Source organism: Athene noctua, chromosome 23 (assembly GCF_965140245.1).
Source record: "Athene noctua chromosome 23, bAthNoc1.hap1.1, whole genome shotgun sequence".
Taxonomy (NCBI): domain Eukaryota; kingdom Metazoa; phylum Chordata; class Aves; order Strigiformes; family Strigidae; genus Athene; species Athene noctua.
In genome coordinates this window covers 4,313,950-4,334,255 of record NC_134059.1, presented here as the reverse complement: position 1 = coordinate 4,334,255, position 20,306 = coordinate 4,313,950, and the positions used below count along the sequence as shown (strand labels likewise).

Here is a 20,306-nt window from a genome sequence, read left to right as displayed (position 1 = left end):
AAAATCGCTTGGTTTGACGCAGACGCCCCGTTTCCGCGTCCGCCCCGGCCTCTCGGAGCCCCAAAACGCGGGTGGGCTCGGCTGCACCCACAGCCGGCAGCTTGGCAGGGGGCTGGTGGGCTCAAAACACACTGGCCGAGGTGCTGAGGGGGGCTATGGTGGGGGGTTCTACACCGGGACCCCCAAGAAGAGACCCGAGGTGGCCACGGGACGGAGCAATGGAGGTGCTGGGGGGCCGGCCCCACTGGCCGCAGCCGCCACGGGTGACTCACGGGCGGCCGCCGACATAACCCCCGCCCTCTGTGCCAGCTCGCCCCGTGTCCCTGAGTCACCGTCACCAGCCTCGTGGCAGGTTGTCCCCGTGCGTCACTGGCCCACGAGCCCCTTCGCCATGACGCCCGCCCCAGCACGTGGCAGGTGGCCAGCAGCACCCCGAGGACGCCACCACCAGAACGCCCCAAAAAAGCGCCCGGCCAGGAGCGATCTTCGGTGACCCCGGCGGCTCCATCCTCTTCCCCCAGGTACCTTCACCCCACTGGGGTCACTCCCACTCAGGGGACCCAGGTGGAAACATCAGCCCAAAAGTTTCCACGCGGGCTGTGGTGACACTGGTCGGGGTCCGGGGCTGGCACCGAGGGGGTCCCCCCCGTGCCCGCAGCTCCCTCCTGGCCTCTATATTTGTCTGCGGGTGGGGAGAGGGCGGGGGATACGGTTCGGCGGCGAGACTCGGAGCAGAAAGCAAAGCGGTTTCATCACCCGAATCTTTTTAGTTTGCGAAAAGACTGCTTTCTCACCCCAAAAATTAAAAAGAAAACCAGCCGGGCTTGCGCTGTCCCGTTGCTCCAAAGCTCCCGGCGCGGCGTGGGGAGGGCAGGGCTGCCCCTCGCGGGTGCGGGGGGAGGGCTCCAGCCTCCAGCACTGCAAAAACAAAAAAATAATCCCACTTTCAGCCACATTTGCAGCGGCACAAAGCCGGGGCGCGCCCCCCGCCCCTCCCCGCCGGACCGGAACTGCTCCCAGCGCCGCCTCCCAGCAGCCGGGACACCCGGGTCCCCCCGGCCGGGGGGGGAGGGAGGGGAGGGGACGGGAGGAGGGGGGGGGTCCGCCGGCAGCTGCCAGCCCTGCCGGAGCGTTTCCTGCTCGTCCTCGCCCTGCTGCAAGAGCAACCCTGACCCCCTCCCCACCCCCCCGGGCTGTGCCTCAGTTTCCCCCTCCGAGAGGCTCTGGAGGTGAGTGGAGGGTGGGGCTGGGCAGAGCATCCTGGGGTGGGGGGGCGAGGGCTCTGCTGTCCCCCACCCCGGGACAGCATCCCTCCGGCCGGTCCCCTCCGCCCGCGGCCGGCATCGCTCCGGGCCCGCCCTGCTGCGCAAGCGGGGGATGGGGGGCGGGGGGGTGGGGTTGCCAAAACCGAGGGGTGGTTTTGGGGTGCTGGGGGGGAGCGTTCAGCCCCGCCGTGCCCGTGTCCTGCGTGTCCCGGGGATGCCGAGCGAGGATGCTCGGTGGCGGGGCAGCGCTTTGTCTCTGGCTGCCCCCCCCCCCCCCCCCCCAAGCCTCTCCCGGGGGGCAGCGGGCTCCCCCCGCTCTATCCTCGCTGCTTTTCCCCTCCAGCCCCTGAGCTCTGCTCCCCTCGGGACAAAGGGAGAAGCGAGCAGCTGCCACTCCTCCTCCTCGACTCCATTCCCAGTGCCACCAGTGCTCCCAGTGCCGAGTGGGATGGGGAGGTTTGAGTTTTGCTGAGCGCTTTTTTCCGCCCGGTGCAGGGGGAGGGATGCTCCGCGGGCCCCCCAGGCTGACCCCCGGCTGGAGGTGTGGGGGCTGTGCCCCATCCCAGAGCTGAGGCCAGGGGACACGTTCCCCAGCCCCGGTGTCTGGTGTGGATGAAGGCCGCGGTACGTTTGGGTAACCAAACCTGGGGTTCACTGCTGTACCCCGAGACAGCCCTGCGGGGACAGCTGTGGCTGGGGACGAGGGAGAAGCAGGAGGAGGAGAAGGATGTGGGGTGTGAAACCTGGCCCTGAGCAGACTTCCCCTCGTGCCAAAATTAAGCTGCAAGAGTCAGCTCCCCCCATGGGGCTGGTGCTGGGCATGGGGGCAAAGCTGAGCACCCAAAATAGCGGGGGGCGGGTTTGCTCCCCCCCTCCCCAAGTGTTGTCTCTGCCCAGGGCTCCCTGGGATGTGGCTGGGTTTGTGGATCCCCTGCAAAGGGCAACCCCAAAATGTCCTGGAGAAGCACCAACTTCTGCTGCCAGCGGCTGCAGGAGCCACGGCTGGGTCCTGCACCTCTGAGGGGAGATTTTGGCATGTGCTTTCCACGGGGGGGTCATTCACCCTTGAAAGGGAACCCCCTCCACCGCGACGCCCCATCCCTGCAGCTGCCAGCCTCTGCCCTCGCCAGTGCTGGTGGCAGGTTTGTCCCCTCTCCTCAGCCCTTCTCCCCACATCTCCACGCTGGAGGCTTGCTAAGGGCAGGGCTCGGCCAGGATGTGCCCATGCACCCACATCCCCGGTTCAAACCAGAGCCGACAGGATTTTTCCCCTCCCTCCAGGGATTAAAACCCAGCCAAATTAGGGCAATGGGCCTTTCCTTTCCTTTCCTGTCCATGGATTGGGCCAGGGCGATCTCTCTGCCCGGTCCCACGCCTGGGATGTTTCTCCTGAGCACGGTAACGCTGGGAAGAGCAGCACCCGCTGCCTCACCCCTTCCCTCCTCAGCCAACAGTCAAAAGCAGAATGGCCAAGCTGTGGGACAGCCACAAGAAACGCTCCGTCCTGCCTGCCGGCTTTGGGGCCATGCCTGAAGTTGCTGGAAGGACTTTCCCAGGGTCCAGCCCGGCCCCGTGATCTCCAAGCTGGATCCCAAAAATGCCGAGAGCCGGCGCAGCGGTGCAGGAAGAGGCTCAGCCGGAAGGGGATCTGCTGCTGCTGCTGGAAATCCTCCTGGCTTTCATTAGCTCCATATGGAGTTGTGTCCTTTCCCACCCCTTTTCCACGTGCCTGGAGCACACGTGAGCTCGCCGCTGCCCAGCACCCCTGGGCCGGCTCCCCCCACCACCTCCCAGGGGGCTGCTTCTCTCTGTGCAAGGCCAGGGGGAGACCCTGTGTCCCTCCTCCAGGGATGCTCCACATGTGCTGGACTCTGGTGATGTCCCCATAGGCGTGTCTGCAGCCACCCCAACCAGAGCCACCGTGAGCTGAGTCAGGGCTGGCTGCAACCCCCCCACCTCCTCCCTCCAGCTCACAGGAGCAGTTTTAAGGGAAGAAATGCAAAAGGCGTTCATGGGGAGAGCGCAGCTGGAGACAGCCTGGCTCAGGACCACGGTCTTATCACTGGCACTGGCTTTTGTGGCTGAAAGCTGTTTATTTGCATCAAACCTGCAGGAATTGAGTATTTGTGGGGGGCTTGCAATTGCCAGAGGGGTTTGAGAGTGCCAAGGGGGACACGGTGTCCCAGCACAAGCGTCGTTTCTGTAGGAAACTTGATGTAACACAAGGCTTGTTGTTCTGCCTCCTCCGAGCCTGCCTGCCAAAGTGCTGGGGCTGGAAAGCTTTCCTGGGCAGTGTGCTCCCCCCCCGGCGTCATGTCCGGTGAGAATTGAGGCCTTGAGATGTTTTTTTACAGACCTATGGACTGGTGATGCTGGAGTGGGTGCTCCCAGCTGGGGCAGCTGCCTTTGCCCCATCACCCTGGGGCTGCTGTGTGGTGGCTTTGGCAGGCGCCGGTGCAGTAACGTGAGCTCCCAGGGGAAAACCCATCAAAACCCATCGTGCCTGGGCAGCACGAGGCACTGGAGCCCGGCCAGCCAGCACGGCGGCCTGGGCAACCTCCCGCAGGAGGAGGGCGGGCAGCTGGTGGGACAACGTGCCTGCGCTCTCTGGTGAGGTTTGCAGCGCTGCCTCAGTTTCCCCAGGCTCATTCTGGCTCGCTGGCAGGGCCAGAGGGCTGGCAGCGCTCAGGGGAAGAGCAGAAATCTGCCCGCGGGTCTCACAGCCCTGCTGTGGATTCATCAGTCATGTCGTGCCCTCTGTCTCCATGCTGCTGCTTTGGGGACTGGTGGGTGCCTGCTCCTTCTCCAGCCCGGCTGGATGCTTTATCCTTGTGTCTGCCCAGGAAGGAAGAGGTTAAAACGCCGGGATTTCCTGGCTGTGGTGCTGGGGAGGGAAGGTGACCTGCAGAAGTGCTTTGCATCCTCCGTGGCTCCAGGTGGCCTTGCAAAGCACGTGTGGGTGTCTGAAAGCTGCTGGAGCAAGACCAAACTTGAAACCCAGCTCGAATCTGGGCTTTCCAGCCCAAATTAAAGCCCAGGCTTAAACATCTCCTTTCTCCCACCCCACCGAGGGCAGCTTGGCTTGGACATGGCATCTTTCCCCCTGTGGCATCCCGCTGTGGGGCTGGGTGCCACCTTCGGGGTGCTGCCAGGTGCCCGCCGGTAACACCGAGCGGTGAGAGGGCAAAGAGCGATGGTTCAAAGGTAGGAGCACGCCGGGTTCTGGAGCCTTTCCACCGGTTCCTCCTTGTCTCCACCGGGCTGTGGGAGGCTTTCCCAGCCCCAGGGCTTGGCGACAACAGCTGGAAAAGGCAAAGCTTTGTGCTTTAGTGCTGGGGCTGGCAAGACAGAGCGTGGCGTGGGACGGTGCTGGGGGGACAGTGCCAGGAGTGGGAGGCAGATGCAGGCAGTGCTGGTCCCCTGGGAGCTGCCAGGAGTGGGAAGGTTTTGGGGTAACCACAGGGGAATGTGCTGCACCCCTCCTCCCGCAGGTTCCCTGGTGTGATGGGGCCGTTGGTACAGTGGTTGAGCTTTTTTTGGTTTCCCCAGTGGTGCTTCCTCTGTGCTAATCTGCTTCCTCCCCGCTTCAGGGGTGGTAGAGGCGGAGGGGGGGGGGGAAATCGCCCCGCTCTGGTGGCAAAAAACAGGCTGGTGGGATGGGTCCAATCCTGCTCCCTCCTGCCCCAGGTCTTGCTGGTTTTTTGGGGCAGCTGAGGTTTGTCCCTGCAGCCAGGACCCCCTTCCCTGTCCCTCCCCCAACAAGGCCAAGGGCGAAGAGGAAGGAAGCCCTATCTTTGCTCCAAAACACTGCTCTCTGCTCTCAGCTACTGCAGGTACACACACAGAGGAAGCCACTTGCTGCCACCACAGCCCTCCCCGTCCCCTCCCCTGACGTCACCGCGGCAGGGTGACACTGTGGCTCACTGGGTGCAGCACCCAGGGAAGTCTCCGCCAGCCGCTGCGGGAAAGGGCCCTGATTCCGGTAGCACCATCACCCAACGGCACCTCAGGCTGGGAAACCTCGTGCCCGGACACCAGGTCTGGTATCGGATGGGTTTGAGGATGGGGGTGCAGGAGGGTCCTGTCCCCCCGACTTATCTCTGCTGCCCCTCGCCAGGCTGCTGGGTGAAGCAGGATGAGTGTGCCGGCTGACGAGCCGGGCAACCCGGCCCATGCCATCTTCGAGAGGTTCCTGCGTGCCGGGGAGTGCCGGGAGGTGCTGAGCTGCTTCGGGGAGCTGTGCCAGCGCCTGGGGCTGCAGGGCAGCGGCCTCCAGCTCTACCACGGCCTCAAGGCTGCCCTCAACTACTGGAGTGCCAAGGCCCTGTGGAGCAAGCTGGATAAGAAAGCTGGGCACAAGGACTACGACCAGGGCACAGCCTGTGCCAGCACCAAGGTACCAGGGATCCCTGGGCACAAGGTTTGGGTCCCTCCTTGCCCTGCGTCCTTGTCCCCAGAGTGAGAGCATCCCTTGGGGCACCCTGGCCCCCACCCCGGGAGGATGCGGGATGTGCCAGGTGGCAGGTTGATGGGGTTTAATAGGACAGGGTGTTAGTTAGTGCCACTCCCCTCCCCATGGTGTGATGCCACCTCGGTTCCATGCAGCCAGCAGCGTCCTTCCTCCTCCTGGCTGCTGCTTGCTGGGGACATCCCGGGAGGGGAGAGGACTGCAAAGGGGCAGAGGGACCTGCCGAGCCCTTTCTGGGAGACAGGAGCATGCTGCTGGGGTAGGATGTCCCCGTAGGGCTGGGGGACCCTATTTCTGTCCCCCTGTCCCAGAGCTGATGGTTCTTGTCCCTACTGTTGGTGCCCCATCATCCCCCTCCCAGCCCTGTGAGGGCCTGGCAGGAGATCAAACCCGAATCCTGGTTTGGATCCTGTTGCTGGTGAAATCTCCCTGTCCCCAGGCTGCAGCAGGCAGGAGACGTGCGTCCCTTATCTCACCGAGTGCCTTAATTGCTGCCATTGCCCCATGTGAAGGCAAGGTTCAGGCAGCCGGGGAGGCGGGGGGCACCCCACAGGGCCCCCCACTTTGCAAGGAGAAGCAGTGCTTGTAGCCCAGGGGAAAAGGGGAAGAGTGGGGAGAGGCAGATCCTGCCCAGGGGAAGGGGGGTGATGCTGCCTGTGGGGAACCCTTGGAGGGGGGTGCCTGTCCCCTTCACACCCCCCGTCCCCTCCGCAGTGCCTGGTGGTGGGGGCCGGCCCCTGCGGGCTGCGGGCGGCCATCGAGCTGGTGCTGCTGGGTGCCCGCGTGGTGCTGGTGGAGAAGAGGGACTCCTTCTCCCGCAACAACGTCCTGCACCTCTGGCCCTTCACCATCCACGACCTGCGGGCGCTGGGTGCCAAGAAATTTTATGGGCGCTTCTGCACTGGCACACTGGACCACATCAGTGAGTTTGGGAGGGGGCCAAGCTCTGCATGCACCCCTGGGGTCCCCCACTCTGTGGGGAGCCCAGAGGCTGGGAGGTGCAGCCCTGAGCGCCCCCCTCTCCCTTCCCAGGTATCCGGCAGCTCCAACTGATCCTGCTGAAGGTGGCTCTGCTGCTGGGGGTGGAGGTGCACATCAACGTGCAGTTCAAGGGCCTCGTCCCCCCCGCGGGCAAGGCGGGTGGACATGGTATGGTATCACTGTGGGGACACTCTGTGCCCCCCAGTCCCTCTGCTAGCCCAACTCATGCCTGGGGGCAGGGGGGAATGAGATACAACCCTCTCCCCCCACCCCGGAGCAGGTCCCAGCTGAGACCCAGCATGCTCGTGACCGTCCCTCTCCCTGCAGGCGGCTGGCGGGCTGTGCTGCAGCCCAGCTCCTCTCCCCTCAGCCACTACGAGTTTGACGTCCTCATCTCAGCCGGCGGCGGCAAATTTGTCCCCGAAGGTGACAGCAGTGGGTCTCTGCACCCCCAGGGCTGGTATGGGGGGGCCAGATGGGGGCTCACACTTCTCCCATCCTGCAGGGTTCAAGCGGAAGGAGACACGGGGGAAGTTGGCCATCGGCATCACCACCAACTTCATCAACCGCCACAGCCGGGCTGAGGTGGAGGTGGCTGAGATCAGTGGCGTGGCCCGAATTTACAACCAGAAGTTCTTCCAAAACCTCTACAACAAAACGGGTTGGTGGTCCCAGCCCTGACACGGAGGGGGGGGGGGATGCTGGGGGTCCCTGTCCCTTCCTGGTACAACTGGAGGCTCAGCCCTGGGATGTCCCCTGCATGATGGGGTGCATGTCCTCGCACGGTACCTCACTGCAGGGGACATTTGGTGGCTGAGCCCAGTGCGGGGGCTCCCTGGGGCTCTGCCCTGGGGCTCAGCTCAGCTCCTTCCCCATCACCAGGCATCGACCTGGAAAACATCGTCTACTACAAGGACGACACTCACTATTTTGTCATGACGGCCAAGAAGCAGAGCCTGCTCAAGAAGGGGGTCATCCTCCAGGTGAGGGGGGCAGGATCTGGCCCTGGCATCCCATAGCAATGGGTGGCTGAAAGCCCAGAGGGTGGGATCCAAATCACGGGTGCTGGTTTGACCGTGTACCTCTGGGGTGGTGGGGGCTTCAGCAGCTGTTACCTGTGATGGGGAAAAACCCTTTTGGGGGCTTCAAAGCCCCAAGGCCAGTGACATGGCTTCACCCCAGAGCTGGCTGCACCCAGGCTGGGGGGGGCAAACACCACCTCCCGCATCCCAGCCAGCTTCACCCCATCCCCGCAGGACAAAGCGGACATCGAGAGCCTCCTGTCCCCGGAGAACGTGAACCGCAGTGCTCTCCTCAGCTATGCCAAAGAAGCCGCCAACTTCTCCACCAACTACCGCCTGCCCCAATTGGAATTCGCCCTCAACCACCGGAACCTGCCAGACGTCGACATGTTTGACTTCACTTGCATGACACGCTCGGAGAACGCGGCGCTGGTGCGGGAGCACAACGGGGCCCGTCTGCTCCTCGGGCTGGTGGGAGACTGCTTGGTGGAGGTGAGGGTCCCCGTTGCAGCACTGCTGCGTGCCTCCGTTTCCCCTCTCCCTGCCAGATGTGTTGGCTGCAACATATTCCCACTCCCTACGTGCTTCTTGCCCTGACTACCCGGTGCACCCCACCCCTGAGGCCAGGCTCCCCGAGGCCCAGGAGCAGGATGGTTTGGTGGGGTTATCCCCTTCCTCGGCCCCACTGGAGATCGGGGTTCAGGCTGGAGGAGTAGCCCAGCTCCCCCTGACAGGCAGCTGTCCTGGCCGGGGAGGAGAGAGCTGCCCGTCCTCTCCCTGCGCGTCGCGCCGCCGCTCCCCGCTTTCATCCCCGGCCAAGCCTGGCAGCAACCAGCCTCCTCCCAGCCGCCCCGACCGGCCGCGCGGCTCCAGCTCCATCCCTCTCTGCCTTTCCCTTTGCAGCCTTTCTGGCCACTGGGCACCGGCGTGGCCAGGGGCTTCCTGGCCGCCTTCGACGCAGCGTGGATGGTGCGGCGGTGGGCAGCCGGGACCCCCCCACTGGAGGTGCTGGCCGAGAGGTGAGTGTCCCCGTCCTGCTGGGCCGGTTCCAGAGTGGACGAGGACGGTGGCACTGAGCCGAGCCCTGTCCCTTGCACACAGGGAGAGCATCTACCAGCACCTCTCACAGACCTCCCCAGACAACACCAACAAGAATATCAGCCAGTACAGCATCGACCCGGCCACGCGCTACCCCAACATCAACCTGCAGGCCATCAAAGCCAGCCAGGTACCCGGCCCAGATCCTGCCCAGCCTCCCCAGCAGTCAGGGGGGCACCAATTTACATGGTCCCCTGTCCCCAAAGGGTGTGAGGCTGAAGCTGTTGGTCCCCAGGACATTTAATGCATTGCCCGTCGTGGATGTGGGTGGTTCTGGGGAGGTGTGGAAGGGGTCTGAGTGTCCCCCCACTTTGCTGGGTCAGCTCCCTGCGTGGTGCCACTGGCTCTGTGCCAGTGGTGACCCACCACCAACACGTACCATTGGCAGGTCCGGGACCTCTATCTTGTGGGCACGGTGGAGATGGACCACAAGAGGAAGAGCGACAACCGCCTCAGCAATGGTAGGAGCAGCTGATCCTGCCCCAGTCCCCCAGCACCAGGACCCCCCGTTCCTCCCAGCAGCCCATACCAGCACGGCTCCTGCCCTGATTTTCCTCCCCATCCTTCTTCTCTCAAGCCCTGGCCGGTGTCCAGCTGGCCATGCTCCTCCCAGCAGCAGCTGCGTTTCCATCCCAGTGGCACCATGGGTTTGCATTCCATCTGCCCACGGCCCCCATGGGGGCACAGCCCCCCAGATGCCTTTCTGGGGGGAAGCTGTCCCCCTCCTCCTGGCCCACACTGATGCTGAGCTGTGAAATATTAACAGATGCTTTATCAAACCATTTTTTGAGCCTTTTGCAGGGGGGTGGTTGCATGGGGGAGGTCTCGCGTCACTCCCATGGGACCCCGTCCCCCCTAAAGCACTGGTGGGAGGGAGTGGGTTGGGGGGTGGCTGTCCCCTGCCTCTTTGGGATGGGGACATGTGTGCTGCCTCCCCAGTGGTGTCTGGAGACGCCTATGAGGAGCTGCTGAGCTGGTGCCAGGCCAGCACGGCTGGGTACCGTGGTGTGGCAGTCACCGACTTCACCTCCTCCTGGACCAGCGGTCTGGCCCTCTGCGCCCTCATCCACCGCTTTCGCCCCGACCTGGTGTGAGTGCCTGGGACACCCCTGGGACCCCCCCACCCGGCAGAACCCACCTTGATAGCACCCGTGTCTCCCCGCAGAAACTTTGACTCTGTGGACCCCCAGGATCCCATCCAGACCCACCAGATGATGCTGGACACGGCGGAGCAGGAGCTGGGCATCCAGCCCGTCCTCTCCAGTGCCGAGATGGCCACCATGGCAGAGCCCGACCGCCTGGGGCTCATCACCTACCTCAGCCAATTTTATGAAGCTTTCAAAACCTCTCCAGGTGCGAGATTTTGGTGGGGTTTTTTTTTTCCATCCCAAGCCCCAGCGGAGCTGGCTGGGTGCCCCCACTTTGTAGGGTGGGTCCCACCAGCATGGCCGTGTCCCCTCTGTGCAGAGGCAGAGGAGGTCAGCAAGAAGCCCCTGTCTCCCCGCGGCACGCGAGGGGCCATCCTCTTCCTCAGCAAGCTGCAGAAAAGCCGGAACATGACACACAAGCGTGCCCAGGTGAGGGAACCCTCACCCACACCCCGGTGACACCCCAAAACCATGCCACCCCCCCACCCCCATCCTAGCCACCCCCTTTGTGTTTGCAGGATAGTGCCCAGAAGGACGCTGAGGCCAAGAGGAACCACAGGGACGCTGAGGTGGGTCTGCCCCGGGGGCCTCGGGGGGTGCTGTGCCGGGGTGTAGCCAACCCAGGGGGGAAGAGTGGGGGGCTGACCTTGCCCTCGGGTCGCTCGTAGCTGGACATGGGGCTGGATGGAGACACTCTGGACGGTGCCCACAAGCCACCACAAACTGCCACCATGGACCCAGGGCAGGTCGGTCCTCGTGTCACCCTGGGGTGCTGGGGGGCCAGCTCCTGGGGGGGGGTGGGGTGGGGGTGGTGTGTGCTTTGTGGGGGGCACCAGCAGCTGGTGGGACCGAGCCAAGGGCTGGGGCTGGGGCTGCGCAAGCGAACACCCACGGGCTCCCGACTCCTCCCTGCCTGTTTCCTGACCCAACTGGTTTTCCGGAGCCAAGACTTGCCACTCCCTCGCCGGTGCCAGCAAACCCATCCCGAGCACCTCTGCAAGAGGGGCAAAGCCCCCCCCTGGCCCCCGAACCCCCTGGGCTGCCCACAAAGCCCCGGGGCAGGGTGGGTGCCAGCAGCACTCCGGTGCCACCCCAGCCTATCCTCTCCCCCCTCCCCGGTAGCCGCCGGCCCGCGGGGAGAGCAGTGACGCCTGCTACTTCTGCGGCCGCCGCGTCTACATCCTGGAGCGAGCCAGCGCCGAGGGACGCTTCTTCCACCGCGGGTGCTTCCAGTGCTGGCAGTGCGGGGCCACCCTGCGCCTGGGCGACTACGCCTTCAACGAGGAGGACGGTGAGGCGGGTTATGGGGAGAGGGGATGCTCAGGGCAAAGTTTCTCCAACTTGCAGGTCGTCACATGGGTTTGGGCCCTCCCCCAGGTCATTTTTACTGTTCGCTTCACTACCCCAATCCACCCAGCATGGATCTGCCCCAGGACGAGCCCCCGGTGCTGCCTGATGGGGTAAGTCACTGTAAATCCCCCCAGATGGTGGAGGAAGGGCAGAAGGTGGAGGGGTTTGCTTGGGCACAGCCCCATGTGGCCTCACCCCTCCACCCCTGGCTATGCCCTAGGATGCCACTGCCACCCGCCCGCCCTTGGATGCTGGGAGCCCGTGTGTGGCCCCCAAGGAGGGGGCATTCAGTCCCCTGCACCCCCCGGCAGCAGCCCCACAGCCGGGGGGAGAGCCTGTGGCAGCAGAGGATGCTGGAGACACAGCGGAGCAGGAGCTGCTGGCAGAGCCTGAGGAGGATGTGAGCGAGGAGGAGGATCTCAGAGCAGAGCCCCAAGCACTAGCAGAGGAGGGCGAGGAGAGTGGGGGCAGGAGGAAGATTGTCCTCACGCCGCTGGAGAAGCTCAAGCTGTCCACGCTGAACCTCACCGCTGAAGGAGAGCCTGAGCCGCCACCGAAGCCGGCTCGTCGGTGGCTCCAAGCAGCACCCGAGGCTCTCCCTGCCCAGTGGCAGGGACAAAACGCCTGGGAGGAGGAGGAGGAAGTGGCTGTAGAGGAAGGTGAGTGGCTACAACCTGGAGCCTCCAGCCGAGCAGGGCTCTGGCTCGCTCCAGTACTCTGCGATGCCCCACATCTTGTTGGTGAGGCACTGGCACAAAATGGCTCTTTTCTTGGGGCAGCTTTGGAGGAGAGTGACAGTGAGAAAGAGGAGGAGGAGGAGGAGGAGGAAGGCACAGACCTTGACATCATGGCAGAGTTGGTGAGTGCTTTCCCCGAGCGGCAGTGGCCCCACCAGCCCAGACAGTGGCGGGGACTCTTGCTCCTCTCACAGAGGCACCGGCTCTGGCTGCAGGGGCAGGAGGTGCCTGACGCAGGGACTGACCCCCCCGCCCGTGCCACCATCCCTTCACAGCACCTGGACCTGGAGGAAGAGGAGAAATACCCCACCTGGAAGCGCACCCTGGCCCGCCGGGCCAGGGAAGCCCAGATGAAGCGGTTCTGCAAAGCCCAGGTAGCCCCACTGAGGAGAGCTGGGTCCCCAGCCCAGCGCCATCCCCCGTCCCCTCCATCCTGCTGTCAGTGGCCACATGCCAGGACGTGCCAGCCCACAGGCAAGCACTGCTTTTCCCTCGCAGGCCATCCAGAGGCGGCTGGAGGAGATCGAGGTGACATTCCGGGAGCTGGAGCAGCAGGGCATCAAACTGGAGAAGTTACTCCGGGATGAGGATGGTAAGGCCAGCGTGGATGGGGGGGCACTGTGACCCCCCATGACAGGGGGTGTTTGCACCCCATTCACACCCCCCCTGCCCCGCAGGCACCCCAGCTGACAAGAAGACACAGTGGATGAACCAGCTGCTGTACCTGGTCCAGAAGAAGAACAGCCTGATGTCCGAGGAGTCAGACCTCATGATCGTGTAAGGCTTGGGGGGGATGCTCCCCAGTCGGTGTGGGGGCTCAGCTCGCCCCAAACCCAGCACCCAGCACCCCCCTTCCCTCCCCACAGGGTGCAGGAGCTGAAGCTGCAGGAGCAGCAGTGGCAGCTTGACCAGAAGCTCCGGTCCTACATGAACAGGGAGGGTGAGTGCCAGCGTGTGTCGGGGGGGGTCCCTGTGCACGGCGGGGGGAGCGCGGCCGGGGCTGTGGCCCACCCAGCCCTGCTCCAGCCCTCTGCTCCCGCAGAATCCCTGAAGACACCCGAGGATCACGCGGCCGAGCAGGAGATCCTGGAGCAGCTGGTGGAGGTGGTGAACAAGCGCGACGTCCTCATCCACATGCAGGAGGAGAAGCGGCTCAGCGAGCTGCGGGCCTGATCCGTGCGGCCCCAGGACCCACCGGTTCCTCCCTGGGGGGACAAGCAGTGTGTCCACCCCCCCGCCCCAAGCTGAGCATCACCCTGAGCTGCCTCTGAAGGTGGTGATGCCTGAGCTGCCCGCAGGCACAGGCAGCTGCCACGGCGAAGCCAGCTCCCTGCTTGCCAAAGCCTGCCGTGGGGAGACACCAAAGGAGCACCCCGACTTTGGGGGATGGAGAGGGCACCCCCGCGCTTGGCTGGATTGCCTTTGCCTTGTGCTTGCTTGAAAATGAGATTTGCAGGGGGCTACGAAACACGGGGACTGCAGTGGCTCGGCCCAGGGTTTGCTACAGGAGGAAGAAGCCCCACGGGGAAGTGGGGTCTCGCCCGGTGCAGGTCCCACAGCCGGCACCGCTTCGAGGGGGCTTGGCTGGGGCATCGAAAGCGTTTTGTCTGGCAAAGCCCCTTGTGCTCGAGTTGCAGCACTGGCTGATTCAGAACAGGAGGGGAAAGGTGCCTCATCTACCTGTCCAGCCCCAGGCCCTGGGCCCTGATGGATTTTGCTCCTGGTAGCGGGGATGTGACTGTGGCCACCACAGGCAGGTCACAGTGGAGATGCCAAATGTGGAGGGGCAGTGGCAGGAGCAGCCCCTGGAAGTCACCCCAGGACGTTCTTCCCAGCCTGGGACATCCATCCTAACCTTGGACATCCATCTCAGCCTGGCACTTCCATCTCTTCCCGGGACACCCATCCCAGCTGGGGACATCTGGCTCTAGGAGTGGGGTCAGCAACAGCCAGACGGGGCTGATCCCGCCGCTCTGCATCGCTGCTTTTGGGTGCCACGTCCACGCTGTCCCTGGCTACTGCAGGAAACCGGGGTCCAAAACGCCCCTGTGAGGCCCCAGGGCTGGGGAAGGGGCTTTTTGTCCAGCAGCTCCCCAGGGGGATTGTGCCCTGGCACTGTGTGACACCGAGGACAAGGGACGCCAGCGGCCGTGTCCTCCTTGCCCCTTTGGGCTTTCTCCTGCTTGGCAATGCCATGACCTTTGCACAGACCTCTCAGACCTTCCTGGAGGCCCCAGTTGTTGCGGGGTGGCCTCCACGGCCAAATGGTGCTTACAGCAGCCCCAGCCATGGCGGGCAGGGGGGTCCTGGGCACAGGCTCCTCCGTTAGCGATACCCCCGCCACGTTCAGCCCTCATCCTGCCCTCCCCAAATCCTCCAGCCCGCCTTGTTTGTACCAGCCCTACGATGCTGCTGCAACCCCCCCCCCTCCCTTTGAATAAAGCCTCCCCGACCCGGCACCAAGGGCTAAAATACTGCTTTTATTTTCTATCCAAGTTAAATCTGGTTGCCGGAGCAGTCGCCAGCTTTCACCAGCAGCCCCCGAGGCCGCCCCAGGCAAGGGAGGGCTGAGCCTCTCGAGCCTCCTGGCCACACTGGTGGGTCCCTCCAGGTAGAAAAGGTGTATTAAAAAACCAGCAATTAAAACCCGCCTCCGTTGTGGTTCCCATAGGGGCCAACGCGACGAATGTACCTCAAAAAATCTTAATTTCACCCAGAGAGGTGGCTGTCGAACCAGCGCTGCTGGCCTAAAACTAGAAGTCAACTAGAAAATGGGATCAAAAGGTGCCAGGATGGGACTGGGGGGGCACATCGTGGGACACCCACAGCCCCGGCTCAGCCGTCGCTGGGAAGCTCCTGCAGCGCCCGCAGCGCCATCCGCATCTGCTCCTCGGTGCCCTGCAGCATCTTCACCTCCATGGTGTGGAAGAGGTGGAGGCCGGTGGCGAGGAGGAGGACGCCGATGGCGAGGAAGGCCAGCAGGGAGAAGGAGAGCTTGGGGAAGGGCTGCCCGGCAGCCAGCCCTGCCAGCGCGCCCAGCACAGCCAGGGCCTGCAGCAGCAGCAGCAGCAGGGCCAGCACGGCCATCCTGCCCGTGGAGTAACGCTGCTGCCGCGCTGCCCGCAGCCCCACGCCCACCTCCGTCCGCGCCTCTGTCACCACGTCCACCAGCGTCGGCTCTGGGAGGGGACAGGAACAGCTCAGCAGGGTGGAACACCCCCTTATACCCCTTTTTTTACCCTGTCCCCACTGCTCTGCCCTGTCCAGGCACCCCTCCACAAGCAGCACCCCAAGGGGTGTTCTAATCAAAGGGAAACATCCCCAAAAACTCTTAGGCACCTCCACCAGTTCACCCGCCAGCCCTGCTGGCACATGGGGGACCTCGCCAGCACTCCCCCCACCTTACCAGCTGTGCCCAGGGCGGCACCCGCAGACCGTCCCTGCCTCTGGATGTGCAGCGTTGCCATCACAGCTTCGTGGTCTGAGAAGGGGATGTCCATGCCCGGGGCTGGCCCCGTGGTGGTCTTCAGCTCTTCGCACTTCACCGTGAAGCTGGAAACGGCCTGGACGAGGGGATGGGGGGGGGGGGTGGGACGAGTCACGATGGTGTCTCCCCCCTTGCCACCCGCAGCCAGTGGCCGAGGGCCCCCCCGTTACCTTGTAGAGGATGTAGTCGATGCGGATGCCCAGCGGGAAGGGCAGCAGCTCTGACTTGACGGTGAAGCAGTTGTTGGGGATGAGGGTGCAGCCGTCCTCGCAGCCCTGGGACGGTGTATCCGGGTGAGTGGGGGGCTCTGGGTGCTCCCCGGGACCCCGCTCACACTCTGACACTCACCTCAAAGTGCGCGGCCTCAGCAAAGGCGTCCCGCAGCCCCGTCCAGCCGCGCAGCAGCCGGATGCCCACGTCTTCGGGGTGCATGTTCAGGTCCCCTCCCAGCAGCACCACATCGGCCGCCTTCGAGGTGTGTCTGCAGGGATGGGGACAGCTAATCCCCTGCCTTGCCCTGCACCGGACTGGGGTGACTGGGAACCCCCCCAGTGCTCCATAGATTTACTCCTGCTTGGGACTGGTGGGACTGGGAGCTCCCTGCAGTGCAAGCCCCAGGGGCAGGGGTGACCGTACATGCCCTGGGGACCCGCAGCGGGGGGATCCCGTGGGACACCCCACAGTTTCTCACCGGATGAACTGCGCCAGCTCCCATGCCTGCACCAGGCGGTGGGGCAGGTAGGCGTCCTTCTCCCGGCAGTACTCGGCGTGCAGCTGGCGAGAAGGGGAGCGGGGGGGGGGCAAAGCAGCCGTGACCCCCATGTCAACACTGCCCTGCTCCTAGGCTCCCTGCAAACCCCCCCAGCCCCTCTAGACAGTCCCCCTGGGTCTGGCCAACCCCTCTGTCTTCATCTCACCCCCCACAAGGACAGCCTGGGATGCTCACCCCAGTGCACAGCCAGGTTGTGGGTCCCTGCCCCCCCCCCCCAGCCCCCCTCCAGAGCAATATTTCATTAAATCAGTGCATAGTCCCAGGAGAGATGGTGCAGAGCAGTGGTTAAAGCGAGGGGACAGCAAAGGAGGGGTACAGCCACTCGTCCTCCTCCCCCCCATCACACATCCACCCCCCACACCCCCCCCCCCCATGCTGGGTCCTTCCCCGGGGTGCTCACGTGGGTGACGTAGACGTTGAAGATGATCCCGGAGATCTTAATGATGACAAGGCCAACGGACTTGCCGCAGAACCAGTCCCCATGCTGGAGCTGCCGGAGGGGAAGGGGAGTGGGTCAGGGCCAGTGAGACTCTGTGGGGCCGGGCACCACGGTGCTGTGTGTCCCCCCTACCCCACTCACCATGTAGGGGTATCCGTTCAGCGAGTACTGGTAGAGGAGGGTGTCCAGGATGGGGAACCTGGAGAAGACGCAGAGGCCGCTGCCAATGACCCCGCTGCGGGAGGGGAAAAGTGCAGTGAGGAAGTGTGGTGCCCCCCTCCTCTGCCTCCCCCCAGCTCCGAACCAAGGGGGCTCCCCAGAATTCCGGATCCCAGTGTCCTCCTGTGAGCATCCTGCTCTCCAGGTCTCCTGCGATGACAGAGGTGACAGCAGCCACACTGGCCTCTCTGTGTGGCAAACACCAAGGACATGGCACAGCCCTGCCACCACCCCATGGACAGCCCGGGGGGGGGCTGGCCCGGCCCCTCTCACCTGCGGAAATAATGGGAGAAGGGGTAGCAGCCTCCTAGCTTCGCCTTCAGGTCACTGTAGTCCTGTTCGCTCCACACCTGGAGAACAGAGGGATGGGCTGAGAATGGGCACACTCAGCTCATGGGCTGAGAACGGACACACTCGGCTCACAGGCTGAGAACAGGCACACTCAGTTCATGGGCTGAGAATGAGCACACGCATGGGCTGAGAACAGACACGCTCATCTCACAGGCTGAGAACGGGCACACTCATCTCACACTGAGAACAGGCACCCTCATCTCACGGGTTGAGAATGGACATGCTCATCTCATGGGCTGAGACCTGACACACTCATCTCACGGGCTGCGAACGGGCACGCTCAGCTCACGGGCTGCCCTCACCTCCTGGAGAAGCACCAGGTCGAAGCCCTCCCGGCGCAGCATGTTCCCGATGAGCCGGACACGCTCCTGCCGCCGCTTGCTCAGGTAGCGGATGGCCCTGCCAGAGAGGGGGGTCGGTCCCAGCTTGGGGGGACGGGGTGACGGGGGGTGTCAGGGCACACCCGGACCCAAGAGGGGAGAGAGGGCTCCAGTACTGGTACGGGCAGGATGCAGACTGGGAGAGATGGGAGAGGAGGGGGAAAGGGCCGTGTGGGGACAAGAGGGATGCGCAGGGAGGCTGCTTGGGGACATCTCCTGCCTGCAGAACCGAGGCAGCTCGTCCCTGGTTGGGGTGCAAGTGGGGGGCACTTTTCTTGGGGGGAGCAGGCACAGGAGGGACTGGGGGCAGTACCCAGCCAAGCGCCTCGTGGCCCTCTGGGGCTGGGAGCGCGGTGTGACCCCAAAACGAAGGGGCCATGAAGGTGCCCCTGAGCTGGGACCCCTCTCCCGGGGGGGGTCCCCCCACCCGGTCCCCGGGTGATCTCTGCACTCACCAGCAGTTGAGGTCGAAGACGCGCAGGCGCAGCGTGGGATCTCCCTCCATCGCTTACGGGGGGCTGCAGGGCAACGCCGGGCGGAGCGGGGGGGTCCTGGGGGGGAGCAGGTTGGGGTGACAGCCCCGGGGAGCCGGCGTGGGGTGCAGGGCAGAAAGGCCGGGAGGGTGGAGCACTCGGGGTGCCCCTCACCATCCCCTCCTCTCCCACCCCCACGACCCATCCTGAACCCCAACTTGCCCCCCTCAAACGTACCCAAACCAGACGGGTGACCCCTCCACCCCGCGGGTGGGGACACGGGTGGGCCCGCGATGGGGTGCGGGACCCAAACCCTTTGTCAGCGAGTTTAAACGGACTTTAAACCCCGGGTTCAAAGTGGCGCGTCGAGGCGCGGCCACGGGCCCCAGCACCCACCTCCCCACGTGGGAAGCGCACGGATGCTTCTGAAACCCCCTCCCAAACCCCGGAGGGCCCAGACACCCCCCCACCCCCCCAAACTCCCGGGCGCAGCCCCAGCGCTGTTTGCCAGCTCCGCTTCCCCCGCGGCTCTTTAAAACCGAGAAGGAGAAAAACCGGGGCTCTGGGATGGCGGGTGCGGGCAGGGGGGTGCGGGCACAGGGGTACGGGCAGGGGGCTGCGGGCAGAGGGGTGCGGGCAGGGGGGTGCGGGCAGGGGGGTGCGGGCAGCGGGGTGCGGGCACAGGGGTGCAGGCAGAGGGGTGCGGGCAGGGGGGTGCGGGCAGGGGGGTGCGGGCAGGGGGCTGCGGGCAGGGGGGTGCGGGCAGGGGGGTGCGGGCAGCCGGGCTCTGCCTGCCCCGTCGGGATTAGCGAGCGGCTGATCCCGGTGCTAACACCGGCAGCTCCCCCCGCGGCTGAGCGCCCCCCCGGGGCTCCCCCCGCCTCCCTCCGTCCCTCCCAGCTCCCCGCGGGACCGGGCGCGCAGCGGGACGCGGAGCAACAGGCGGAGGCGGGGGGGGAGCGACAGGCGCGGGGGGGAGCGCGGAGCAACAGGCGGGGGGAGCCGGGGGGAGCAACAGGCGGGGGGGGTGGCGGAGCGCGGAGCGGGCCCGGGGCGCGGAGCGAGGCGCGGAGCGGACCTGGGGCGGGCCGGAGCGGCGCGGGGCCGCGGGAACTACGCGTCCCGGCAGGCAGCGCTGCGGAACGGGAAGGGGAAGGGCCGGGGCGGGGGGAGCGGGTGTAGGGGGGTGCGCGGGGGGGATGGACGGGCACCGGGGGGACGGGCGGCTTCGCGCGGCTCTTCCCCTGGCGCTGGGGATGCCCCTTCACCCCACCCCAGCCCACACAGGCCCCCTCCCTCCCTCTCCCGTGGGGTCTCCCGGGACACCGGGAGCATCCCGCACCCCCCCGGCCGTTGTCCCGGTCTCTTCCCCAGGCTGGGTGAGCTCCACAGGGAGCCTGGTTAGGAATAGAATCTCTTGGATGCCCTAATGCCAGGCAGGACCCACCCCCCCCCCCCCGGCGGGTGGCAGCAGGAGGAGCGGGGCTGCGGGTCCCCCCCATCTCCTTCGGGGACATCATCCGGGCGGGGGGGGCATCATCTGGGGGGACAACAGCAGGACAGCGGGTTTAGCACTGGTGGCAGGATTTGTGTATCAGGGGTAAAGCAACTGAGGCTGGAGGTGGTCGGGATGTGCAAACCCATCGGCCCTGTCGGGGTTCAGGGGGGTGCCCAGGTTGGCCCTCGGGCACCTAAGTATCATGGTTTGGCTTGCAGAAAGGGAAAAAGTCTGGTACTAAAAGGTGTCCCCTGGTTCTGGGAAGGGGAGGGGGTGAGGAATAACCAGGGCGCCTGCAACCGAGGCTGCCAGGGGTATTTTGTCCTGGTAGGACAGACTCAGCCCTCTGTCACCTGATGCTGCTGGGGGCAAGGATGCGACCCCCCCAAAATATGTGTCCCTGAACGAAGTGATGCTCCAGGGAAGGGCAGGGACGTGTTTGCCGTGGGGTCGGGTAACCCATCACCAGCGCTGCAAACCGCAGCAAAACGCTGCTGGATGTGGGATCCGAATGCCCAGAGCTGGGGCCCTGGGAGAAGCTTTGCCCAGCCAAGGGGTTCTGTGGGGTGTAGCAGCAGAAATCCCCATGAAATAAAAAAATAACAAGTTCAGAAGCGC

At 64.9% G+C, this 20,306-nt stretch overlaps 2 protein-coding genes across 5 annotated transcripts; one reads left to right on the top strand and one right to left on the bottom strand.

Annotated features, from left to right (window-relative positions):
* Positions 1–164: 164 nt before the first annotated feature.
* On the top strand, positions 165–14,375 carry MICAL1 (microtubule associated monooxygenase, calponin and LIM domain containing 1). Of its 3 annotated transcripts, XM_074925640.1 has the most exons (26): positions 165–521; positions 5,090–5,303; positions 5,383–5,661; positions 6,448–6,655; positions 6,766–6,882; positions 7,042–7,140; positions 7,220–7,375; positions 7,597–7,697; positions 7,971–8,228; positions 8,640–8,755; positions 8,838–8,964; positions 9,223–9,295; positions 9,774–9,924; positions 10,000–10,187; positions 10,302–10,411; positions 10,501–10,551; positions 10,651–10,728; positions 11,105–11,273; positions 11,360–11,442; positions 11,553–11,991; positions 12,112–12,191; positions 12,285–12,443; positions 12,568–12,661; positions 12,747–12,846; positions 12,936–13,009; positions 13,112–14,375. In XM_074925640.1, the coding sequence occupies exons 3-26, from the start codon at positions 5,401–5,403 to the stop codon at positions 13,240–13,242; spliced, it is 3,423 nt and encodes a 1,140-aa protein (XP_074781741.1). In that variant the 5' UTR covers positions 165–521; positions 5,090–5,303; positions 5,383–5,400; the 3' UTR covers positions 13,243–14,375. The 3 variants fall into 3 exon arrangements, with proteins under 3 accessions (XP_074781741.1, XP_074781742.1, XP_074781743.1); XM_074925641.1 differs by lacking the exon at positions 10,651–10,728; XM_074925642.1 differs by lacking the exons at positions 165–521; positions 5,090–5,303; positions 5,383–5,661; positions 6,448–6,655 and having other exon boundaries at positions 6,793–6,882; positions 6,995–7,140.
* Positions 14,376–14,528: 153 nt separating this feature from the next.
* On the bottom strand, positions 14,529–19,315 carry SMPD2 (sphingomyelin phosphodiesterase 2). Of its 2 annotated transcripts, none has more exons than XM_074925647.1 (11): positions 19,269–19,315; positions 18,173–18,268; positions 17,640–17,736; positions 17,260–17,336; positions 16,909–17,002; positions 16,729–16,818; positions 16,248–16,330; positions 15,905–16,037; positions 15,727–15,831; positions 15,476–15,632; positions 14,529–15,248 (listed from the first exon to the last, which is right to left on the bottom strand). In XM_074925647.1, the coding sequence occupies exons 2-11, from the start codon at positions 18,220–18,222 to the stop codon at positions 14,905–14,907; spliced, it is 1,230 nt and encodes a 409-aa protein (XP_074781748.1). In that variant the 5' UTR covers positions 18,223–18,268; positions 19,269–19,315; the 3' UTR covers positions 14,529–14,904. The 2 variants fall into 2 exon arrangements, with proteins under 2 accessions (XP_074781748.1, XP_074781749.1); XM_074925648.1 differs by lacking the exon at positions 19,269–19,315 and adding an exon at positions 18,428–18,591.
* Between the last annotated feature and the right edge of the window lie 991 nt (positions 19,316–20,306).